Consider the following 22341-nt stretch of genomic DNA (forward strand, 5'->3'; position numbering starts at 1 on the left):
TGAGGGGGGACAGTTAATTTTTAAATCTGTGTGGAAAACAGAAGTTCTGTTCCACAAAGAATTTCAAAATCTGGCTTCATTCTGAATCTGAATGAAAATCAATAATTTTGAAATTCTCTGCCAAGGAAAATATGGAAAAAGTTCATTTCAGATCAATTGAAGCATTTTGTTCAGTTTGATTTTGAACCTTTTTCTTTTGTATTATAACATGATATCACACAATGCAAAATTAAAAAACTCAAACAGGCATGTTTAAAAAAATTCAAAACGTTTTGTTCTGAAAATATCAAAATAGTCTGGTAACTACAGTTAATCATTAGACTATCAGACAACACCTGACAGGGCTCTAGGGCTTCAAATGCCAAAACCTTTTAATATTTAGTAGGGCTGTTGATTAATCGCCGTTACCTTATGCGATTATCGCATTGTTAAAAGACTGGAATACCAATTGAAATGTATTAAATATTTTTGGATTTTTTCTACATTTTCAAATATATTGATTTCTATTACAAGACAGAATACAAAGTGTACAGTGCTTATTTTATGTTATTTTTTATTACAAATATTTGCACTTTAAAAATGATAAACAAAAGAAATAGTATTTTTCAGTTCACCCCATACAAGTACTGTAGTGCAATCTCTTTATCATGAAAGTGCAACTTACAAATGTAGATTTTTTTTGTTACGACTGAACTCAAAAACAAAACAATGTAAAACTTCAGAGCTTATAAGTCCACTCAGTCCTACTTCTTGTTCAGCCAATCGCTAAGACATACAAGTTTGTTAACATTTATGAGAGCTACTGCTGCCTGCTTCTTATTTACAATGTCACCTGAAAGTGAGAACAGTTGTTCGCATAGAACTTTTGTAGCTGATGTTGCAAGGTATTTACGTGCCAGATATGCTAAACATTCGTATACCCCCTCATGCTTCAGCCACCATTCCGGAGGAAATGCTTCCATGCTGATGACGTTCGTTAAAAAAATAGTGTGTTAATTAAATTTGTGACTGAACTCCTTGGGGGAGAATTGTATGTCCCCTGCTCTGTACCCACATTCTGCCATATATTTCATGTTATAGCAGTCTCAGATGATGACCCAGCACATGTTGTTTGATTTACAAACACTGTCACGGCAGATTTGACAAAACGCAAAGAAGGTACCAATGTGAGATTTCTAAAAATAGCTACAGTACTTGACCCAATATATTGTGTTCACCTATGCATCTGATAATTATGTTCTTTAGTATAGTTTCAACCAATTTACCTGTAGTAACTTCTGGCATACTGGCCTGTAATTGCCAGGATCACCTCTAGAGGCTCTTTTAAAAATTAGCATTACATTAGCTATCCTCCAGTCATCTGGTACAGAGGTTGATAAAACTGATAGGTTACATACCAATTAATAGTTCTGCAGTTTCATATCTGAGTTTCTTCAGAACTCTTGGGTGAATACCATCTAATCCTGGTGATTTATTACTGCTGAATTTATCAATTTGTTTCAAAACCTCCTCTACTGACATCTCAATTTGAGACAATTCCTCAGATTTATCACCTAAAAAGAATGGCTCAAGTGTGGGAATCTCCCTCACATCCTCTGCAGTAAACACCGATGCAAAGAATTCATTTAGCTTCTTCACAACTGCCTTGTCTTCCTTGAGTGCTAATGTTAGTTTTTATGTCTTTGTTAGCTGTTCTTCAAATTCTTTTTTGGCCTGCCTAAGTATACTTTTACACTTGACTTGCCAATGTTTATGTTCCTTCCTATTTTCCTCACTAGGATTTGACTTCCAATTTTTAAAGGATGCCTTTTTGCCTCTAACTGCCTCTTTTATTCTGCTATTTAGCCATGGTGGCATTTTTTTGGTCATCTTACTGTTTTTTTATTAGGGGTATACATATAGTTTGAGCCTCTATTATGGTGTTTTTAAAAAGTTTCCATGAAGCTTGGAGGCATTTCACTCTTGCGACTGTTCCTTCTAATATTCATTTAACTTGCTTCCTCATTGTTGCATAGATTCCCTTTTTGGAGTTAAATGCTACTGGGGTGTTCTTCTTTGGTATTTTCCTCTCTACAAGGATGATAAATTGAATTTCATTATGGTAGCTATTACAAAGCAATTCAGCTATATTCACTTAAAAAAAAAATTAATGGAGATATCCTATCTCCTAGAACTGGAAGGGACCTTGAAAGGTCATCAAGTCCAGCCCCCTGCCTTCACTAGCAGGACCAAGTACTGATTTTGCCCTAGAACCCTAAGTAGCCCCCTCAAGGACTGAACTCACAACCCTGGGTTTAGCAGGCCAATGCTCAAACCACTATCCCTCCCCCCAACCAGATCCTGTGCGCCACTTAGGCCTAATCAAGAATTGCCTCTCCCCTTGTGGGTTCTAGGACTAGCTGCTCCAAGAAGTAGTCATTAATAGTGACTATTCTGTGTGTTTGGACAGTTCAAATGGGGAATACAGTGGGGAGGGTGGGTTAAGGTTCTCTCCAAACACATGTCTTGGGTTATATATATTTGTAAATATGGTAACAGGACTCAGCCCTGTATGGGGATATATGATTTAGGATGTATTCAGGGTGAATGCTCTGTCATTGTTCTATGGAAAGGAGGTAGCCCCTCCTCTGGGAAAGTAGGAGGAAGTGGCCCCTCCCCTCCAGGGGAGGGGAAGTGACAGTGGGTGAAGAAGAGGAGAAACAGAGCATCTGGGAGTAAGCAGAGAGAACGGGGGAAGGGGAAAGGGCAGACAGATGGATGGTGGGAAACTGGGACTGAGAGAAACTGAGAACGAGTGGAGAGGCTGAGATTGGGCAGGACAGACAGACGTGCAGGAGAGGGTCCTGTCAGGTTAAAGACGGCTGGTCAAGTCAGTCCGTGTTTAATGGCATGTTCCTGAGCATCCGTTCCTGTTCCTGATCATCAGATTTGGTCATCTGGTCTGATTCATGCTGTCCCAGGGACCCAGAACAGGAGAACCAAAGGTCCTTCAAATCCAGTGGGTCTGATCTAATGTGCACCCCTACAAGCAAACACCACTGGGGACAAGTCCAGCTCTTCAGGAAATCCTGAGAGGACTTGAACTCAAAGACTGACTTGGGCGTCAAACAGAACCCAGTGAGAGATCTTGGGAAAGGGGAACCTTTAACTAATAATAATAATAAAATTATTATTAATAATAAATAACCTATAAACTAACAGCCTGTGCAGACAGAGTTAGACACAGATATTTTTTTTTATTTAGAGGGTCATATGTCACTAAATATACTTAATAGTAAGTATAGTATGTGTCTAAATCATTATTATTTTAAATTATATATATTCTTCATATATTTAGTGTTATTGAAGGTAGATGGAATCCAGTTTGTTCCAGTTTAAATAAAATCCCTGTTATCTTTTTTATTTTGACAACCAGTTGTATTATCTTGTCTAGTATTACACAATCTTTTATGACGGTGCAACACCCTCCCCCCACAGCTCTCATGTGCAAATAGTATTGTACCACCACTGTGATGGACCATTATTAAATCTTGGTCAGTGGTTTTGGGGCAGGGTGATCCTCGATAAATTTCAGAATATAACACAATAACTCTACTCTGAGAGGTCAGGTTACAGATACATCTTTTTCTTATGTGTTTGTACAGTGCCTGGCATTATGGAGTCCAGGATTGAGACTGCTAGGTGCTGCCACAATACAAATAATAAAATAACTCTACCAGAAACAGACTGTTGTTGACTGTGCTCTGGAACAGAAACATTATACAGAAAGAAACCTTTGCTCGGTGCCACCCTAACCCCAAAGGCAAGAAAAAAGTGGACTTGTTTTCAGTGTTAATTTTTAAGGCCTTAGGGAGAAGCTCTGCCCTTGATTTGCACCCAGGTCATAAATCACAGGAAAGTTTGCCCCCACCTTTTTACCCAGATCACACATTTAACAAATGTTACTGATCTGGAAGAACTGGGAACAAAAATGGGTCACACTTTTTATTAAGGTTCTATTTATAAAAAGCTGTTAAATGATTAATCAACGTTTTAATAAATGATTAATCAATTGTTATAAAGTTCAATAGGTTGCTTACAATAGGTTGCTTATTTATAACACCTATTGATGTGCTTATAACCATTAATATATACTACTCATGTCTGTAATATGCTTGTAAGAGCTACTGATCATTTATTAGTTTTACCTGAATGTTAATGAAACCAATAATCTGGAGATTCCATCAGTGCATCCAGAACTGTTGTCCTCTCTTCGAAACGAGCAGACCCAAAGTCTTGCAAAATGAAGCCTTTAAAACAAATATTTCTGATTCCTCTAGAATTATCATCATCAATGGGACTATCAAAATTGACTGGTATAAGAGAGGGCAGAATTTGGCTCTAAGAGTTTTGCTAAAAATATTAATCTCCTTCATTCTGAATCAGAATTTCTCCATGTTGTTTTCACAATTATCTTTTTTTAACTAATGTGGTGTTTAGTTCTGGTTTACTGCTCTTTACTTATTGCTGTTATTTCCAAAGTCACCACAGAGGGACCTTGCCTTTCTTGAGTGAGACCTACAGTAGTTATTTAGCTTTTTGTCAGTCTTACAGCCCTCACACGGCAAGCTTTCTGATGAGTTTTGTCATGCGCCATTTACAAATGCAGGAATCCACTGCTGCAGTTGTCCCAAGTCCTATCATGGAGTGACTGATTCACTAGAATTCAGGCTGGGTAACAAGATATGCCTTTTCTGCTCATTCAGCTCCAGCCTTGATCTGGCTGATTCACAGAACCTGACCTTAACAAATCGGTAGGGTCATAGGCACACAGGGGTGAAAAGGGATACAGGCCACTTGTATCCTGAGCCCCTACCAAAAATACCAGTATTTGAAGATGGCGCAGAAGGTGGCAGGATGGATGCAGAACTTATGAGCACAAGCTTCCAGAAAGATACTGAAATTCAGACATGGTCATTTCACATGCTGCAAAGACCTTTAGCTGTAAATTCTCAAAGTACTGGGTTGGGCTTGCACTCCACCAATCCTGCTAATTCAACGGGGTTGCACTGCTGAGACACAGAATGAGGCTTTACATATTTTTTTTCTAACGGAAAGGGGCCAAGTTGCCAGGCCTGAAGACCTGATTACCCATCAAAGACATACAGCACGGAGAGCAGTAGGACAAGCTTTCACCACGCTGCCCAGACTGCATGCCTCACTCTGAACGTGTAGCCACTGATCCCAATAGGATAAGACTAAAGCAGGGTCTCTGGATCCAGAAGTCCAGTAATCTGAGTGGCCTGATGTGGCAAAGTGTCATGGAGGAACGAAGTGTTTATTTCTGCCTTCACTGACACAGATGTGACTCCCCTGGGAGGGCAGGTGAGGACCAAACTGGGTACCAGAGTTTATCTAGGGTGGTTGAGGGGGTAATATCAGGGAGCCCACTAGGGCAGAGCAAGAGCAGGAGTCTATGCAGCAAAAGGGTGATTTTTTGAGGCGGGGCAGCAAAGTTTTGGTGAGTGGCCCCATTTTCTGTCAATCCATCCCTGTTTCTGTGGTTCAACTTCTATTCACATTCATCCCTTCACCGCACAGATGGGAAGGGCTGAGTGAAATTCCCACACTTGCACACACAATTACAGTGATTATATATACACACAACAGGAGTGAAACTGTATGTGCACAGTCCTGGCCTCTGGTATTTTGAAAATCAGGTACCATTGCACAAGAGCAGCAGTCTTAACCCTTGTGTCCTGGCCAAATTCCATAGCTGTAATTACAATCTACCCTCCAAAATTCCCTCTGCAATTTCAATTGCAGATGGTGTGCTCGTGACAAAGCTCATCAGAGAGCTAGCCATGGTAGGGGCTGCAAGACTGATAAAAGACTAAATTATTACAGGAATTCACACTTGAGAAAGGCAGGGTCTCTGCACGGCATCTTCGCAATTAACAGCTATAAATAAAGAGCAATAATCCAGAATTAAATACCATATTAGCTAAAAAATAGACAGGATTGCAAAAACACCATGAGGTAAATGACTCTGATTCAGAATGAAAGTTGTTATGGCCACATTCTGTTTTGGATTATACACTGGGGCAACCCCATTGATCTCAGTGGGATAGCAAGTGTGACCTAGAGCAGAATTTGGCCCTTAATCTGATTAAAAAAACCAAGAGAAAGTATGGTCCAGCGGTAAGGGCACTAGTTTGGGATTTGGGAACTCTGGGTTAAATTCCTGGCTCTGTCACAGACTTCCTGTGTGATGTAGGACAAGTCACTGAGTCGCTCTGTGCCTCAGTTTCCTATCTGTAAAACTGGAATAACAAAATGTCCCCACCTTCCAGGGGTGTTATGAAGATAAACACATTGAAGATGGTGAGATGCTCAGATGTTATCAAAATGAGAGGCATAGATGATAGGAACTTCACTCTTGATAGCCTATGGAACCCCGGTGGCTACCCTCTCAATCACCGCAACCTGTCTCTTTTAATTATGTAGATCTCAATACATACAGACACACATGAATGAAGCCATATTGAGTGCACTCAGGCTGCAACTTAGTCACCAATTTGCAAAGAGCTTGCAGTCTTCTGGCTGCAGCTCCTACCGAAAGATGTAACAGAATGTACAGAAGGGGCCCACAAAACACCAGACCTTGCTTGCAACAGAGTGCAAGCCAAAGTTGTGTTCTGCCCCATAGAAAAGACTTATAAATGACACCATATCAGTGACATCAATCACAAGGTCCCTGCTAAACCTGGACTGCAAAGGGATTTTCATTACATCTGGAGAAAGGGAAATTCCTTGTGGATCTCAATAGCAGAATACTCAACCAATATTCTCATATCAAGCTAATCTATTCTGCAGGCAATAGCTGCCCACAAAATATAAATAAAGATGGCCCAGCTCGTAAATTCTGTACCCCCTCTTTTTCTATTATTGGAAAAGCTTTACATCATATTTGTCACATTTAGCTCTCTGGTCTAGACTAGTAGACACTCCAGGCATCCACACCAATTTGTGTCATGTGATCTCAAAGAGCAATGTTTGTTCATAAGCTGTGAATTTTTATCAGTGATACACTGAGAGCACAGCATGCGGTTACATCATTACTTCTGGTTATGTGTCAATAAAACCATATTTTAAAGCATAGTTGTAGTCAGAACAGTGACTACAGCTTTGGCTACACTGGAGATTTTAACCATCAGTTGCCCAGCCATCAGTTTAGCTCCACTGGTGTCGACCCTTTGTATCGAAAGGCAAAGGCATTATAAACTGAAAACTGTATTGGTGTAATCCATCCTTGCTTGAATCTGTCCTCAGAATAGACAAGGCCTGTGTGAAAGTGGTATCTTCTTATTCAACAGACCCGCTTCTGTATTCAGAACACCATCTACAGGTCTAATGACATCTGTTAATGCTGCAGAGCCAACACAGCTATGGAAGAGTGGGCTAGATTGCCTTCTGCTTTGTGCACCTACAACAAAATTATCATCTACATTCCCACTGTAGCATCTTTATTACTGATGATGTTGCATGAGCCAGAAAGAACACAGCATGACTTTCAAATCCCAGGTGGAGTTAGCATGGCTGGCAGTTGGAAATCCCAAGCCAAATCCTCAGATGGTATAAATCAGCATTTGCTCCAATGAATTCAATCTCAAAAAATATATTGGATTTGGAAAAGGTTCAGAAAAGGGCAACAAAAATGATTAGGGGTATAGAATGGCTTCCATATGAAGAGAGATTAATAAGACTTCCAAGCTGAAAAGTCCCAAAGAGGTGGCTATGGGGGGATATGATAGAGATCTATAAAATCATGAGTAGTATAGAGAAAGTAAATAAGGAAGTGTTATTTACTCCTTCTCATAATACAAGAACAAGGAGCCACCAAATGAAATTAATAGGTAGCAGGTTTAAAACAAACACAAGAAAGTATTTTTTCACACAACGCAGTCAACCTCTGGAACTCCTTGCCAGAGGGTGTTGTGAAGGCCAATACTATAATGGGGTTCAAAAGGGAGCTAGATAGATTCATGGAAGATAGGTCCATCAATGGCTATTAGCCAAGATGTGGCAGGAATGGTGTCCCTAGCCTCTGTTTGCCAGAAGCTGGGATTGGGTGACAGGGCATGGATCACTTGATGATAACCTGTCTGTTCATTCCCTTTGGGGCACCTGCCATTGGCCACTGTCAGAGGACAGGATACTGGGCTTGATGGACCTTTGGTCTGACCCAGTATGGCCGTTCTTATGTTCTTATGACTAGATCACTGCCCTGGACATACAAATCAAAACAGATGTTTGGTAGATGCTGTGGGAGGATGTCAACTGGCCAAACCCAGGACCTGATGGCCTCTGCCTCTGGGATCTATGACCCGCTCTGGGTAGTCTTGTTGCGTCGGCGGAGGAAGGATTGCCCAAAGGAGTGTTGCAAGTGGTACAGTTGATGTTGCCACCGACTGTCAAAATGATGTTTCCATGCTGCCTGAGTATATACCCCAAGAGAGCATAGGGTGGTCCTTGAGTCTTTAAACGAGAGCAAGGTTTCAGCTGTCTTTTCTGGAAAAAGCACACAACTTTTATAAGGCACGTCTTCAATAGTCTGCAGCACATCATAAGCAATGCCTGAATTTTGCAGCCAAGACACCTTCTCATCGTTACCGCTGAGGCAATAACTCTGGCCGAGGTACCTGCCATGTCCAAAGCTGATTGCAAGGAGATCTTGGCCACCAAATAGAAATCAGCTCCCAACGCTCGAAATTCCTCCCTGGAGGCTTCAGGTAACTGGTGTACAAATTTAGACATAGCTGTCCAATTAATAAAATTGTACTTGGATAGCAATGGCTGCTGGTTCGCAACACACATTTGCAGGGAAGAGGAGGTATGGGTTTTTTTTACCAATTAAGTCCATCCTCTTGGATTCCTTGTCCTTGGGCACAGACTTACACCTGCCCTGCCAGGCACCATCATTCACCGCAGTCTCAACCAGGGAATTAGGGAACAGAAGCCCTCAAAACCCTGTGTAGGTACAAAATAGTGTTTCTCTGAATGCTTCGCTGCAGGTGGCACTGAAGCCGGAGTACTCCAAAGAATGTTTTCAGGCTCCAGGAGTTCATCGTTAATAGGGAAGGCTACCGTCCCCAGGGAAGACGGCTGAAGAATATTCAGTAGTTTGTGAATATTCTCCTGCAGGTATGCTGCCTGGATGTCCAAGGTAGCAGCCACACATTGCAGAAGGTCCTGGTCGGCCTTCAAGTCCTCAGGCGCTGAGGGAGAAGAGGAACCTGGTACCCTCAAATCATCAAGGGATAATGATGAAGCAGCAGTTCCACTAGGGATGGGTCCTGCCCTGAACTGTCAGATCTGGACAGGACAACTCTGAGAAGGGAAGCTCAACCGATGTCTGAACTCACAGTGGAACACCACCACCACAGACGTACCCCATGATATTGCTCTGAAACAGGGTGAGGAATGTGACTTCTGAGATTGAGGACCATCCCAAAGATTCCAAGGTCGTCACTGGAATACAGGTAGGGCACTGGTGGCCAGGAGACTCTAGGCAAGGGGCCCGTGTCTCTGTACCAGTGCTCTTCAGAGAACTGGTCTCGGCATCAGTCGGGTGAGGGAGAGCAGGAGAAAGACCCCAACCGGAATCCTCAGGAGCCCTGAGTCTCCGGGGACAGCGATGAAGCTAGCCTTGAGGAGCAAGGAGCTGGTCTGATTCACCAGCTACCTAGTAGGAAAGAGGTAGCAGTGCTGCTGATGGAATTGGCACAGCCGACACCAAATACATCACAGTTACATCCGGTGTCAGGAGCGGTGTCGGTACTGACCTCAGCAGCGGTCCTGATGCAGCACATGGTGCTGAGATGGAAGAGAGGATCTGCTGTCAAGACAACGTCGGTGCTAAGGAGTGCACCAGTGCAGAGGAGGTTCTCAGTGCCAGGCCCAGCACTGGCCTCAACTCTGCAGTCTGTGGCAGTTGGAAATCAGGTTTGTCGTCCATGGACCCCAAGATTCTGAGACAAGCCCAGACGGTGCCAACAAGGTCGTGGATGTCATAACCCCAGCAAAGTCCTGGATGAGTGGGAAGCCCAGAACTGATAGGCAGAGTAGATCGCTGCTGCCTGGTATACAGTCAGCGTGTAAACACCCGGTGCTGGCATCACTGGCATCGGTACCAGACTCCATGGATGCTTCAGAGCTGGAACGAGAGTCATCAGTAGGGTTGCCAACCCTCCAGGATTGTCCTGGAGCCTCCAGGGATTAAAGATTAATCTTTAATTAAAGATTATGACATCTGCTGAAACCTCCAGGAATACATCCAACCAAAGTTGGCAATCCTAGGCACCAGTATCAACTCCCCCATGCCTCTACATGGTACTGGGGAGCAGTTTGAAGGGCCTGCTCCATCCCGCATGCTGGCAGTTGCATGGCGCCAGTCCATATTCCTCTTAGACAAAGAAGAAGAGTCTCCACGAGACCTGGAGCAGTCCCAATTGGTCTTATGAGACCTTTTCCTCGGCACACTCCAGGAGACTGAACGGCTTCTTCATCTCTTGGGAGAGACGCCAGCCCTGCAACATAGAGCAGCGTCACTCACTGAAAACCACACAGAGCTCCGACTCCAGCCACAGGCAGTGAGAGGAAACTGTACCTCATATAGCCAGGGGAGGTGCTACAACCACAAGGCGTGAGTGCTGCCCTCCTACGGGTACTATGAGGCAAAATTCTCAGGCTCCGGTGCACTGGGAGCACACATACATAAGTGGAATACACGGCTGCATCTACTTGAAGAACACCACTTCTGAAACCTCTAGAACTATTTTGTATTTATTAAGCACTGTACAAGAAAGAAAAAGTCAACACATTATAGACAGGTGGGCACTGAATGAGGCTCCTGCCTTATAGATTGCACACACTGTGCAATGCAGAGCGTTCTAGTGTTACTAGCAAATAGCAGCACATGGTAGAATTTCTTTGTTTCCCTATTTCTCTTTTTTTTTTAAATGTAGGAAATTCCATATTAAAAAAACAATGTTAGAAGAAAACTACAGTTGCAAAGTGAATCATCCACTGATTAAATTAAGGCTGTCTGTGCAACTTGAACTCTGCCCTCCTGCATACATTGTTATGCAGTCAATGCTATATAGTCACATGCTAGCATCCAAGGAAACCATCAACACACACACAAAAATGAAGACTAAGTCACATAGAGGACATTTGCTTCAATTGGATCAAATCCGACAAGGTGCTGTATAACACCAGGGAGGTTTTCAACACCCTGAGTTTCCATTGAAGCTCCTTTGATACAGCTGGTTGGAAATTTTTCATCAAAATGGGGTTTTGACACAAAACTCTGGTTTTGCAGAAATCGAAACATTTCAGAAAACGTGTTGATTTTGACAAAATTTTGTTCAGAAATAAAAGAAAATATATTTTGATAACATCAAAACGTCCCGTTTTAAAATGTTCAGAATGGAATGTTTTCATTTTCCATTTCAATATGACCTTTAAAAAAAAAAATTAGTTGTTTTTAGATTAATTTTTAAAAAGATTTAAAAGGTCAAAATCAGAATGAAATGTTGCGATATTATTGAAACAAAACTTTTTGATTGACCCAAAACTATTTTTTTTTCCAGAATTTTGTTTTGTGGGAAATTTCTCATTTGTTTTTGTTCTGTATCAGAACAGCAGAGCATTCCACCAATATAGAAACCTAAAACGGTGGGGAAATGCATGCCTGGGATGTCACAAGAAGTTGTACGACCACTGTCCCTCCAGTTCCCTTCTGCAAAGAAGGAGCCAAATTCTGCTCTCATTCACATTGGTATCTATCCTGAGTCATTCCAATTAAGTCAGTGGAGGTTACTCTGAACCTATCCCAACTGAGAGAAGAATTTGGCCTCTCTGAGATGTGTGTGTTCTGGCACTATCCCTGCAAGCAACATTTTACATTTTAAAGTAAATATTTAATCAAAATGAGCTAATTTGTGTGTACCGTTCACTCCTGTTGGATGGCTCTGGTGCACAGAGAAACAACAGGCTACAGAACCTAGTCTGGTAGCTGAAATAAGGTTACACAACGAATTAGCTAAGTAAAACCTAACCACAAAGGCAATCAAAAATGATGACTAAGCTCCCTCTGCCACTCCAGTTAAAAACCGTATCTTCAGAAGAAATGAATGCAGTACTCACTCTGAGAGGCATAAAAGCCCTCTGTTGCCTTATCTTCATGCCCATCAAATTCTCTGCTGGCTAGCTGCCTATTGGCAGTCTCCAGTCGGTCTGCACATAAACAGGAAATACTTTAAGTATAAATATACGTATATAAAATTATAGGCCAACAACCAAGAAAATACATGCCAGCAGCATGGTATAAATAGAAGCTCAAAAGGGAGATACTAAAATGAAAGAGGCTGAGGTATATATCAAACAGTGAGGGATGAGCCCTGGACTCCTACAGAAGAGCAATCTTTTAGTTTCTGGTTGGTAAGAAGATGTTTATTGGTTGGCAGAGTTCAGCCCTTCATAGATTTGAAACCCAGAAGCAACGTTATATCATTGAGTTAGACTGCCTGCATAACACAGGCTATAGAGTTTCACCCAGTGATTCCTATCTCAAGCCCAATGACTTGTGGTTGAGCTAGAGCAGTGTCTCTCAACCTTTTTGATACCCGGGACCAGTTTGTTGCCTTCCTAAACTGTGTCGGGGAGATCTCAGGGATTGGCGCTGGTCCACGGACCAGTTGTTGAGAAGCACTGAGCTAGAGCATCTCTTTGAGAAAGACTTGATTTAAAGCTGTCAAGTGAAGAAGAATCCACTACATCCTTGGGTAATGTGTTCCAATGATTAATTGACCTCCCTGTTAAAGAGTGCCCCTTATTTCCTGTTTGAATTTGTCGAGCTTCAGGAGATGAAAGGCTGAGCTTAACAGTACAGGAAATAGGAGACCTGAATGCCTGCAGCACTGTGGATCATGGTATGAAGTACTCCAATGTGGCTGCTTGTGGTCTCCAGGTGAAATTCAGCTCCAGGCTGAGGGCCAGCACAAGGCCTATGCTTTAGCCCCAATTAAGAACTATTTGGAGGACGATGGGGCAATGAAATGGTGCCTAAGCATTGTGCCAGCCTCTGTACAAGGGTGAACCTCACCCTGTAAGTGCAAGGGCAATCTTGCTGTGGCTGGTAGTGCTGTACTCCACAAAGGGGATAGCCTCACTCCTGACCAGTAGCTAGTACCAGAGTAGCAACAGTGCTGCTTTGAACTGTGATTCCCCTTAAAGAGACATGTGATACCCTCCTCCACCACACAGGCACTACTCATTCTACCTCCCTGGACCCCACTGCTCCATTGGCTCTAACCTTACTGCCTCTTCACTTCCATTTCTCCATCTGTAAAATGGTGATAGTCAAACTTACCAACCTCCAGCTGTGCTGAGTAAATCATGACTCCATTTTTAAAGGGCCTTCATTGGACAAGTGCACAAAGAGGAATCTGTGCATACTCAGTGGATAGGCACACAATTATACAACGTGCACATCCATTTGCACTCACAAAAGGGTGTCTACCAATGTTGCCTATTCAATGGGAAGCTCTTTGAAAATGTGGCTTTTACATGTTTGTAATGCATTTGAGACTAGGGGTGTCAAGTGATTAAAAATTTAATCGCGCGATTAATCACACTGTTAAACAATAATAGAATACCATTTATTTAAATATTTTTGGATGTTTTCTACATCTTCAAATATACTGATTTCAATGACAACACAGAATACAAAGTGTACAGTGTTCACTTTACATTTATCTTTGATTACAAATATTTGTGCTGTAAAAAACAAAACCAATAGTATTTTTCAATTCACATCATACAAGTACTGTAATGCAATCTCTTTATCATGAAAGCTGAACTTACAAATGTAGAATTATGTACAAAAAAACCTGCATTCAAAAATAAAACAATGTAAAACTTTAGAGCCTACAAGTCCACTCAGTCCTACTTGTTCAGCCAGTCACTCAGACAAACAAGTTTGTTTACATTTGCAGGAGATAATGCTGCCGACTTCTTGTTTACAATGTCACCTGAAAGTGAGAGCAGGCGTTCACATGGCACTGTTGTAGCCGGCATCGCAAGATATTTACGTGCCAGATGCACTAAAGATTCATATGTTCCTTCATGCTTCAATCACCACTCCAGGGGACATGCCTCCATGCTGATGAAGGGTTCTGCTCGATAACGAGCCAAAGCAGAGCGGATCGACACGTTTACTTTCATCATCTGAGTCAGATGCCACCAGCAGAAGGTTGATTTTCTTTTTTGGTGGCTCGGGTTCTGTAGTTTCTGCATCAGAGTGTTGCTCTTTTAAGACTTCTGAAAGCATGCTCCACACCTCGTCCCTCTCAGATTTTGGAAGGCACTTTAGATTCTTAAACCTTGGGTCGAGTGCTGTAGTTATCTTTAGAAATCTCACATTCGTATCTTCTTTGCATTTTGTCAAATCTGCAGTGAAAGTGTTCTTAAAACGAACAGATGTGCTAGGTCATCATCCGAGACTGCTATTGTATGAAATACATGGCAGAATGCGGGTAAAACAGAGCAGGAGACATACTATTCTCCCTCAAGGTGTTCAGTCACAAATTTAATAATGCATTACTTTTTTAACGAGCATCATCAGCATGGAAGCATGTCTTCAGGAATGGTGGCCAAAGCATGAAGGGGCATACGAATGTTTAGCATATGTGGCATGTAAATATCTTGCAATGCCCGCTACAAAAGTGCCATGCGAATACCTTCTTCTCAATTTCAGGTGACGTAAATAAGAAGCCAGCAGCATTATCTCCCGTAAATGTAAACAAACTTGTTTGTCTTAGGGTACATCTACACTACAGCGGGGAGTCGATTTAAGATACGCAAATTCAGCTACGTGAATAGCGTAGCTGAATTCGACGTATTGCAGCCGACTTACCCCGTTGTGAGGACGGCGGCAAAATCGACTTCTGCCGCTTTTTGTCGGCGGCGCTTACTACCACCTCCGCTGGTGGAGTTAGAGCGCCGATTTGGGGATCGATTGTCGCGTCCCAACGGGACGCGATAAATCGATCCCCGAGAGGTCGATTTCTACCCGCCGATTCAGGCGGGTAGTATAGACCAGACCTTAGTGATTGAACAAGAAGTAGGACTGAGTGAATTTGTAGGCTCTAAAGTTTTACATTGTTTTGTTTTTGAGTGGAGTTATGTAAGGAAAAAGTCTATATGTAAGTTGCACTTTCATGATAAAGAGATTGCATTATGGTACTTGTATGAGGTGAATTGAAAAATACTATTTCTTTTGTTTATCATTTTTACAATGCAAATATATTTGTAATAAAAATAATATAAAGTGAGCACTGTATTTGTATTCTGTGTTGTAGTTGAAATCATATATTTGAAAATGAAGAAAAACATCCAAAAATATTTAATAAATTTCAATTGGTATTCTATTGTTTAACAGTGCAATTAAAACTGTGATTTATCACGATGATTTTTTTAATCATGATTAATTTTTTGAGTTAATCATGTGAGTTAACTGCAATTAATCGACAGTCCTATTTGAGGCTTATATTTCATATTACATATTACATTATATTATATACCTTGCTGTTGAGCTCATTATAGACAGATTAGATTTGTAGACTGGGTAGAATAACCTTTAGATGTTTACTGCAGAGTTTATAATTTTGGTCTTGAGGTTAAATTGGTGTTTTAAGAATTAGAACAACAATCCAATGCTTAAAGTTGTCTCATGTAGTTTGCTGGGGGACTTGTTTGTAACTTGGAAAATAAGAGCATTTTTATCCTTTACCAACAAACAGAACTTGATTTCTAAAGCAGTTTACCTAAAACACATGAAAATCAGTTTGTCTAAAGTCTGAGGCTGGTGATTAGGAGCTTGACAATTGAGGAATGATACAGCATGTCCCTTAGGGCGAAAAAATGTGTAAAGAACTTAACATACCACGGAGATCCCTGTTGAAATCGTGAAGTCTCCTAATTTCTCCTTCAAGCTTGTTTCTCATAGCCTTGTCCAGAGACTCTCTCTTAGTGGTGGTCTTGACCAGGCCCTCATAGGCTTCTGAAATCCTCTGAATTTCTATTTCAAACTGAAAGGAGAGAGACCTCCCATTAAAGCAGGGCAGGAATGTATGTCATTCTGACACTCGCTTGGAGCATTTCCCAGGGGGTTTTGTGTGCCGGGGTGATGCATGGTCCAAGTTTCACACCAGCATGATTCTATAATAGGAATTCTTATAGACAGATGACAAAGCTGATCCCTGTGCTCTTTGAACATCCCTATTGCACTGAGCAATCAACTTCCCACCCACCCCAAAAACATTCTGCTCCAATGGCATTGGCCAATGCTCAGATAAATGCTTCCAAGAAAACTCAAGGGACGGGGTTATGTAACATAGTGGTTTGATTTTCTTTCTTCGGCTACAGAGGCTTCCACTTGAAAGCTGTCCTCAGTGGGTGCTGAGGAAATATGCACATTAGAATGGGCGGAATTTTTTCTTAAAAACGGGATTTGGGAGGCATGATTTATCACTTCCCCACTAGGGATGAATTCCAAATGCAAAACTTTGCTCTGAACACCAGATCCCAAATGTGAATGTCTTGGGCCACATTCAGATCTCACATCAGTTTTAAGCTATTGTAATCCACTGATTTCAGTGGAGTTATTCCTGATTTATACGGTGTAAGTGAGATCAGAATCTGGCCCCTTATCTCTCTAACACACTGTTTCCAAACACCAGTAGGTCACAGGAGAGCCCTAGATGGTTTGTCATGTCCAGGGCTGATTAATCCATTACTAGGTACTGGCCTAGGCAAACATACTTCTCCTGTTCTGGTGCCAAGGGGAGGGCCTGGATGGGGGAGGAGACGGGGGGTGAGCACGAGCCCACCCCACACTCAACCCACAGTATTAGCTCCTGCCCAGCGTGGCTGGGTCCGGATCCCTGTTCCAGGCATTGTAGCATGGGACATGGGCTCGCAGTGCCACTCAGGTTTGGCCCCGAGGGGACAGGAGCTGCGGCTGCGAGGTGAGTGGGGTTGGGCTTGCGCTCCAACCCCCGACCCTCTTGCGCCCAGGGCTTCCCCTCTGCACCAGGCCAGGATTAGGGTTATTGTGCAGGGACAGAGGGTGCATATATATAATGATAGGTTGCAAAAAAAGACAAAATGCAGTTGGTGGGTCATCTCAGTAAGAAGGTTGGGAACTTCTGCTTTAACGGACTGAAGCAAAAGCCAGGATTTGAACACTCTTGCACTTGGACTGTTGAAATCTAGATCCCAATCCAAACTTAAGCAAATTGCAGAGGCCTGAATGCACAAAAGGAATTTGGCATGGTGACACTGAGCAGATTCACAAATCCTGAGGAAGGCATCCAAGCTCCTATACAATACACGGGGAGAGACAGGCACCTTGGACTGCAACTCACAAAAACCAGCACACTAGATGAGGAGCAGCCTAAGCTAGCCAATGGGAGGTGCCAATGAGATGGGTTGTGCTAAATCCCACCCAGTCTCAGAGGTAGGTGCCTAAATCCAGGCTGTAGGGAGGCACCTAGCTCTGCTTGGGATTCTCACCTGTAAATCCTCTCTTGGCAGTAGGCACCTATGTTGTTAGTAAGGAGGAGGAGAGTGGCTAGGGTACTCACCTAGGATGTGGGAGACCCCTGGCTAAAGCCCACCTCCACCCGAAGGAGAAAGGGGATTTGAACAAGGAACTACCATCTCTTAGGTGAGTGCTCTAACCACTGGGCTATGGGATATTCTGAATGTGGGGCTTCCTCAGTCTCTCCAGTGGAAACTGTTGCACTGTGGCTAAATAATTAGCATCACTGAAGCAGGGAGATTGGACCCTGAGATACAGATCTCTGTCTGTCTCTCGTTATTTGTGCCAGAGAGCGAGCACAAGCATAAGAATGACTCTACCCTGGTGGTTAGGACACCCAGACACCTAGAGGGAGGCAGCATACAATAGCTCAGAGGCAAAGACATAGGTGCCTTGGCAATTTCTACTGCCAAAACTTAGGCGCTGAACAAGTTTAGGTGCGTACAGCAGGAATTTAGTACATCGCAGTGGCCCCAAAACGGGGGACTCAGGGGTCTAAAACAGGATTTTAGGTACTTAATTCCTTTTGTGCATTTAGGCCAGGACAGATTTGGTATTCAAGCCATTACAGAGATAGGCTTAAGCTGTGTACTCAGATCCCTACCTGGCCCAAGGGTGCTAGGAGGGGAGTCAAAAGCAGGGTTTGGTTTGCAGTGTCGCTGAATCTCATGATAACCAGCTCCTGGAGTGCTGGGATTATGACAGAATCTCAGCTTTCATTTAAAAAAAAATTATAAATAAGGACCGAATCCTCAGCTGGTGCAAACCGTCATAGCTCCAGCAAAGTAAATGGTGCTATGCTGATTTACACCAACTGAGTATCTGGCCTTATATTTATACACCTCATGGTTGTGGAGAAAAGCAGGAAAACAAGAACCCTAATGGCTCAAAAATCAGGAGGCAAATTAAAAGAACCCAAATTCATCATTTGTTCCAATCTCATGAGATTTTAGCCAATCTCAACATATTCAGGGCCTGACTCAGGATTTTTGGACACTTGGAGTTGGCAATTTTGGGTCTGGGCCCATCTCTCCTTATAATAGAGCCCATCTGGCATGAAAACTCTAGAACAGTGGTTCCCAAACTTTAACAACCTGTGAACCCCTTTCACTAAAATGTCAAGTCTCGTGGACCCCCTCTTAAAAATGAATATTTCCAGGGATTTTCTCCTTTACTTGAGTATAAATTATAAAAGCAGAGATCTTGGAAATATAAAATTTGTTTTTGTGACATGTTTATTACACACTATGTATTATTAATTATTATTTATCATTACAGTATTTTTATTGCATTATTAAAATGGCAACACTCTTCCAAGATCTCACTTTTGTAGCTTGTATCACTTTGAATAAGCCTGTTATAAGACAAGGCTCCTGTTTCATCAAGGAGTATCAGATGTGAAACAGCATGAAGGTATTTAAGAAGCCAACTCAAAGAGTTCCTCCTACACAATCATTCAGGTCTTGAGCAGTCCAGGCAAACAACGCACGTTACAACAAAGCTTAAACTTGTTCTTCATAATAATTTTAAAAACAATACTAGCTGCCTATTTATTTTTAAAAACAGCAAAAAATATCCACCTCCCTTTCCATTTCTTATAAGGAGTCTTGAAGGTTAAGTCTCCTCAGTGTCCCATGCTGCCTGGGATCCCTAGGGACAGCTCTGTCTGCCATTAGGGAATTTTCTGCCGAGAACCACCTGTAACATTTCGTGAACCCCCCAAGGGTTCACGAACCCCAGTTTGGGAAACACTGCTCTAGAGTTAGGGCTTGGACTTGATGCTGCCAGCTGCAGCAATGGCAAAGACGAGGCCCAGCTACAGTAATGTTTGTACTGGAGCTGTACAAAATGGTTGCAGTGGAACTCGAAACTAGTGAAACCGGCCAGGCTTCGCATTTGTCACAAACTCGAACTTTCATCCAGATTCCCCAAAAGGTCTGCGATTGTTTAGAGCCCCCTGAGTCCTGTGATGTGTGACTTTGCAGGGTTGGGATGTGGAACGAGCTAGGAGAAACTCAGCCATTTTGACTGACTTTTGATTTCAGTTTATTTAGACCTGAAAGTGAAGGTAAAACTCAGGGGTATAAATCTATGTTAATGGAAACTAACCTGAACCTAATCCAAAAGCCTAATGAAATCAATGGAAAATCTCCTATTGTCTTCAAGGGCTTTGGATCAGGCCCTAAACTCATCAAATATCTAGCTTTCATGGTCATTTAACAATTACCATGCACTGCTCATCTCTACTCAAAATTTTTAAAAGGTTGTGACGTTATTGACATAAACTGGGACCGTATAGATCATTGTTGCAACCAAGGTCCTGTAGTGGCACCCAAATCTTGTATAAAGGGGGTCAAATGGGGTGTCTAGGACAAGGTTATGGTTTACTGGTTATGATTATGCTGTCTATATGTGTGTATCAGTTTTGTGGTCGAAGTTATGAATATTGGCTCTATACTGTCTGTATGGCAAATTTATGCTATGCTTCTGGGTGACATCCCAGACAAGCTTAGATTAGCTCTGCCTAACCTGCTTGATGGCCCATTAAGGACCATCAGCTATACAATGGACCCATTGAGAGAAGGCAGATACGCCTTGTAACTCAGCAAAGTATGCAGGGACTGGCCCATGTGACTCCAGACTCCATTTTGCTGTAAATTTCCACAGTAAGAACAAAGAGGTGTNGCAATTTGTCCTGAGTTGGCGCTCTCAGTTGGGTTCCGCCAGAACCGCATTGTCACAAAGGTCATTAACAAAGCTACCTAATATCCATTGCTTCCCGAGTGACGCCCAATTCTGCACAACACAGAGAATCCAATGGGCTTGTTGTAATGTGAGCAGCACGGTATGATCTGAAACACTGTCTTAGTGCTACCACAGATTAGTATCCTGACTTTTTATTTTGTTTTTAAAAAGCAAGAACTCCAGGAAGCAGCATTATTTTTCAGCTAATATCATCTTTAAAAGGTGGCCTTTCTCTTTAGCACAACTCAGACACACCAAAATAACAGTAGCATTTCAGCACAAGAGACTGCAAGCTCAAAATAACTCTGAATAAACCTTGCCACATTACTTTGTTGCTGTAAGAAAACCACCTTGTACAGGAAGAGAGTTTATTTTTTACTCTTTCCTGCACTAAGACTGGAGGTATCAGCAATCGTTTACTTTCCAACTGGCAATGGGCAAACATGCTTGGATAAAATAAGACACCCCATAGAATCTTTGTCCAAAATTCAACCCGAATCTTTACTGCAGTTCAAAAACGTCAGGACAACTTTTTTTTCCCATCTTCTGTAACCAAAATTTGGACCAAAATCTAACAAGAAAGGCTGTTTTGGACGGGATGACAATTACTAGAAATCTCAAGAGAAAGCCTGTTCTTGCAAGTTTTGCAGAATCAAACCAATGCTTCAATTAGTTGGTTTTGACTCTATAATAATACATAACACCCCAACAGTGCCTTCCCTCTGAAGATATAGTGCCTTACAAAGTAGGCATAGATTTCAAAGCTAGAAGGGCCCATTATGATCATCCAGCCTGCCCTCTGCCATAACACAAGTTATAGAACTTCACTCAGCAGCTCTTGAGACACCCCATCGCTTCTGGCTGGACTAGAGCAGATCTTTTAGACACACATCCTGTCTTAATGTAAAGACTTCAAGTGATGAAGAGTCCAGCACACCCTGGTTAATTACACTTAGTGTAAAAATCAGTGCTTATTTCTAGTTTGAATTTATCTAGCTTCAGCTCCCAGCCACTGGATCTTGTTATGTCTTTGTTGCCAGATTAATGAGCCCTCTGTTATCAGAAATTTTCTCCCCAGGTAAGTACATATAGACCATGTTGAAGCCACCTCTTAGCCTTCTATTTACCAAGCTAAACAGATTGAGCTTCTCTAAGTCTCTCACAGGAAGGCAGGTTTTCCAGACCTCAAATCATTCCTTGTCTATTTTCTGAACCCTCTCTAATTATTCAATATCCTTTTTAAAGAACAGACACCAGAACTGGAAACAGCATTCCAGTAGTAGTCGCAGCAATGCCATATACAGGGGTAATATCACTTCCATGCTCCTTCTCAACATTTCCCTGGATCACATTACTCCACTCCCCCTTAGACAGCTCATCTCCTTGGGACCTCATGTTATCCTGGTTATCTCCATTTTCCAGATGAGGCCCCAGGAGATGAAGTGACTTACCCATGATTACACAGGAAGTCTGTGGCAGAGGTGGAAAGAGAACCTACCTCTCCAGATTCCCAGGGCTTAGGCTTTCTCCCCACAACTATTCTCCCATGTTAGTCTTTCCTGCCTAAAGGCCACCTGCTACATAATGTTCCTGTTGCAATGAAATTAATTTACTAACAAAACCTGGTAGTTTAACAGCTTATTAGTGCTGATCAATATTGTTAAGTCATATAAGTGAAGCCTTGCTCAATGCCTTTTATCTCTTTCGATATCTTTTTTCCCCCAAAACACACTCCACCACGCAAGTCCCTCCACATGGTCCAGCAGCAACGACCAGAGGCAGGCTTGCTGCAGGATCAAAGGAGAGCTTCCATCTAAGCTGCTTTTGTTTAAAGTGATAAAGGGGGACAAGGGGAACACCAGTAAATCATGCTCATGTTTCTCAGCAGCTCTGCAATTTCCTTTTCAACTCCCACCCCATCCCCAATCCTTTCTATCCCCAGATGGCTT

The 22341-nt window shown here is 42.3% G+C and overlaps 1 protein-coding gene across 6 annotated transcripts in view; it reads right to left on the reverse strand.

The window, feature by feature from the left end:
* AMOTL1 (angiomotin like 1) overlaps window positions 1-22341 on the reverse strand; it is a 120280-nt gene that overhangs the window by 29520 nt on the left and 68419 nt on the right. For all 6 annotated transcript variants that reach the window (XM_034758923.1, XM_034758927.1, XM_034758924.1 and 3 more), the window contains 2 exons: window positions 15989-16133; window positions 12190-12279 (listed from right to left, as the gene is read on the reverse strand). In XM_034758923.1, the coding sequence (XP_034614814.1) occupies window positions 12190-12279; window positions 15989-16133 (235 nt within the window). The remainder of the gene's footprint in view (window positions 1-12189; window positions 12280-15988; window positions 16134-22341) is intronic.

The sequence above is a fragment of the Trachemys scripta genome, chromosome 1 (assembly GCF_013100865.1).
Source record: "Trachemys scripta elegans isolate TJP31775 chromosome 1, CAS_Tse_1.0, whole genome shotgun sequence".
Classification (NCBI taxonomy): Eukaryota; Metazoa; Chordata; order Testudines; family Emydidae; genus Trachemys; species Trachemys scripta.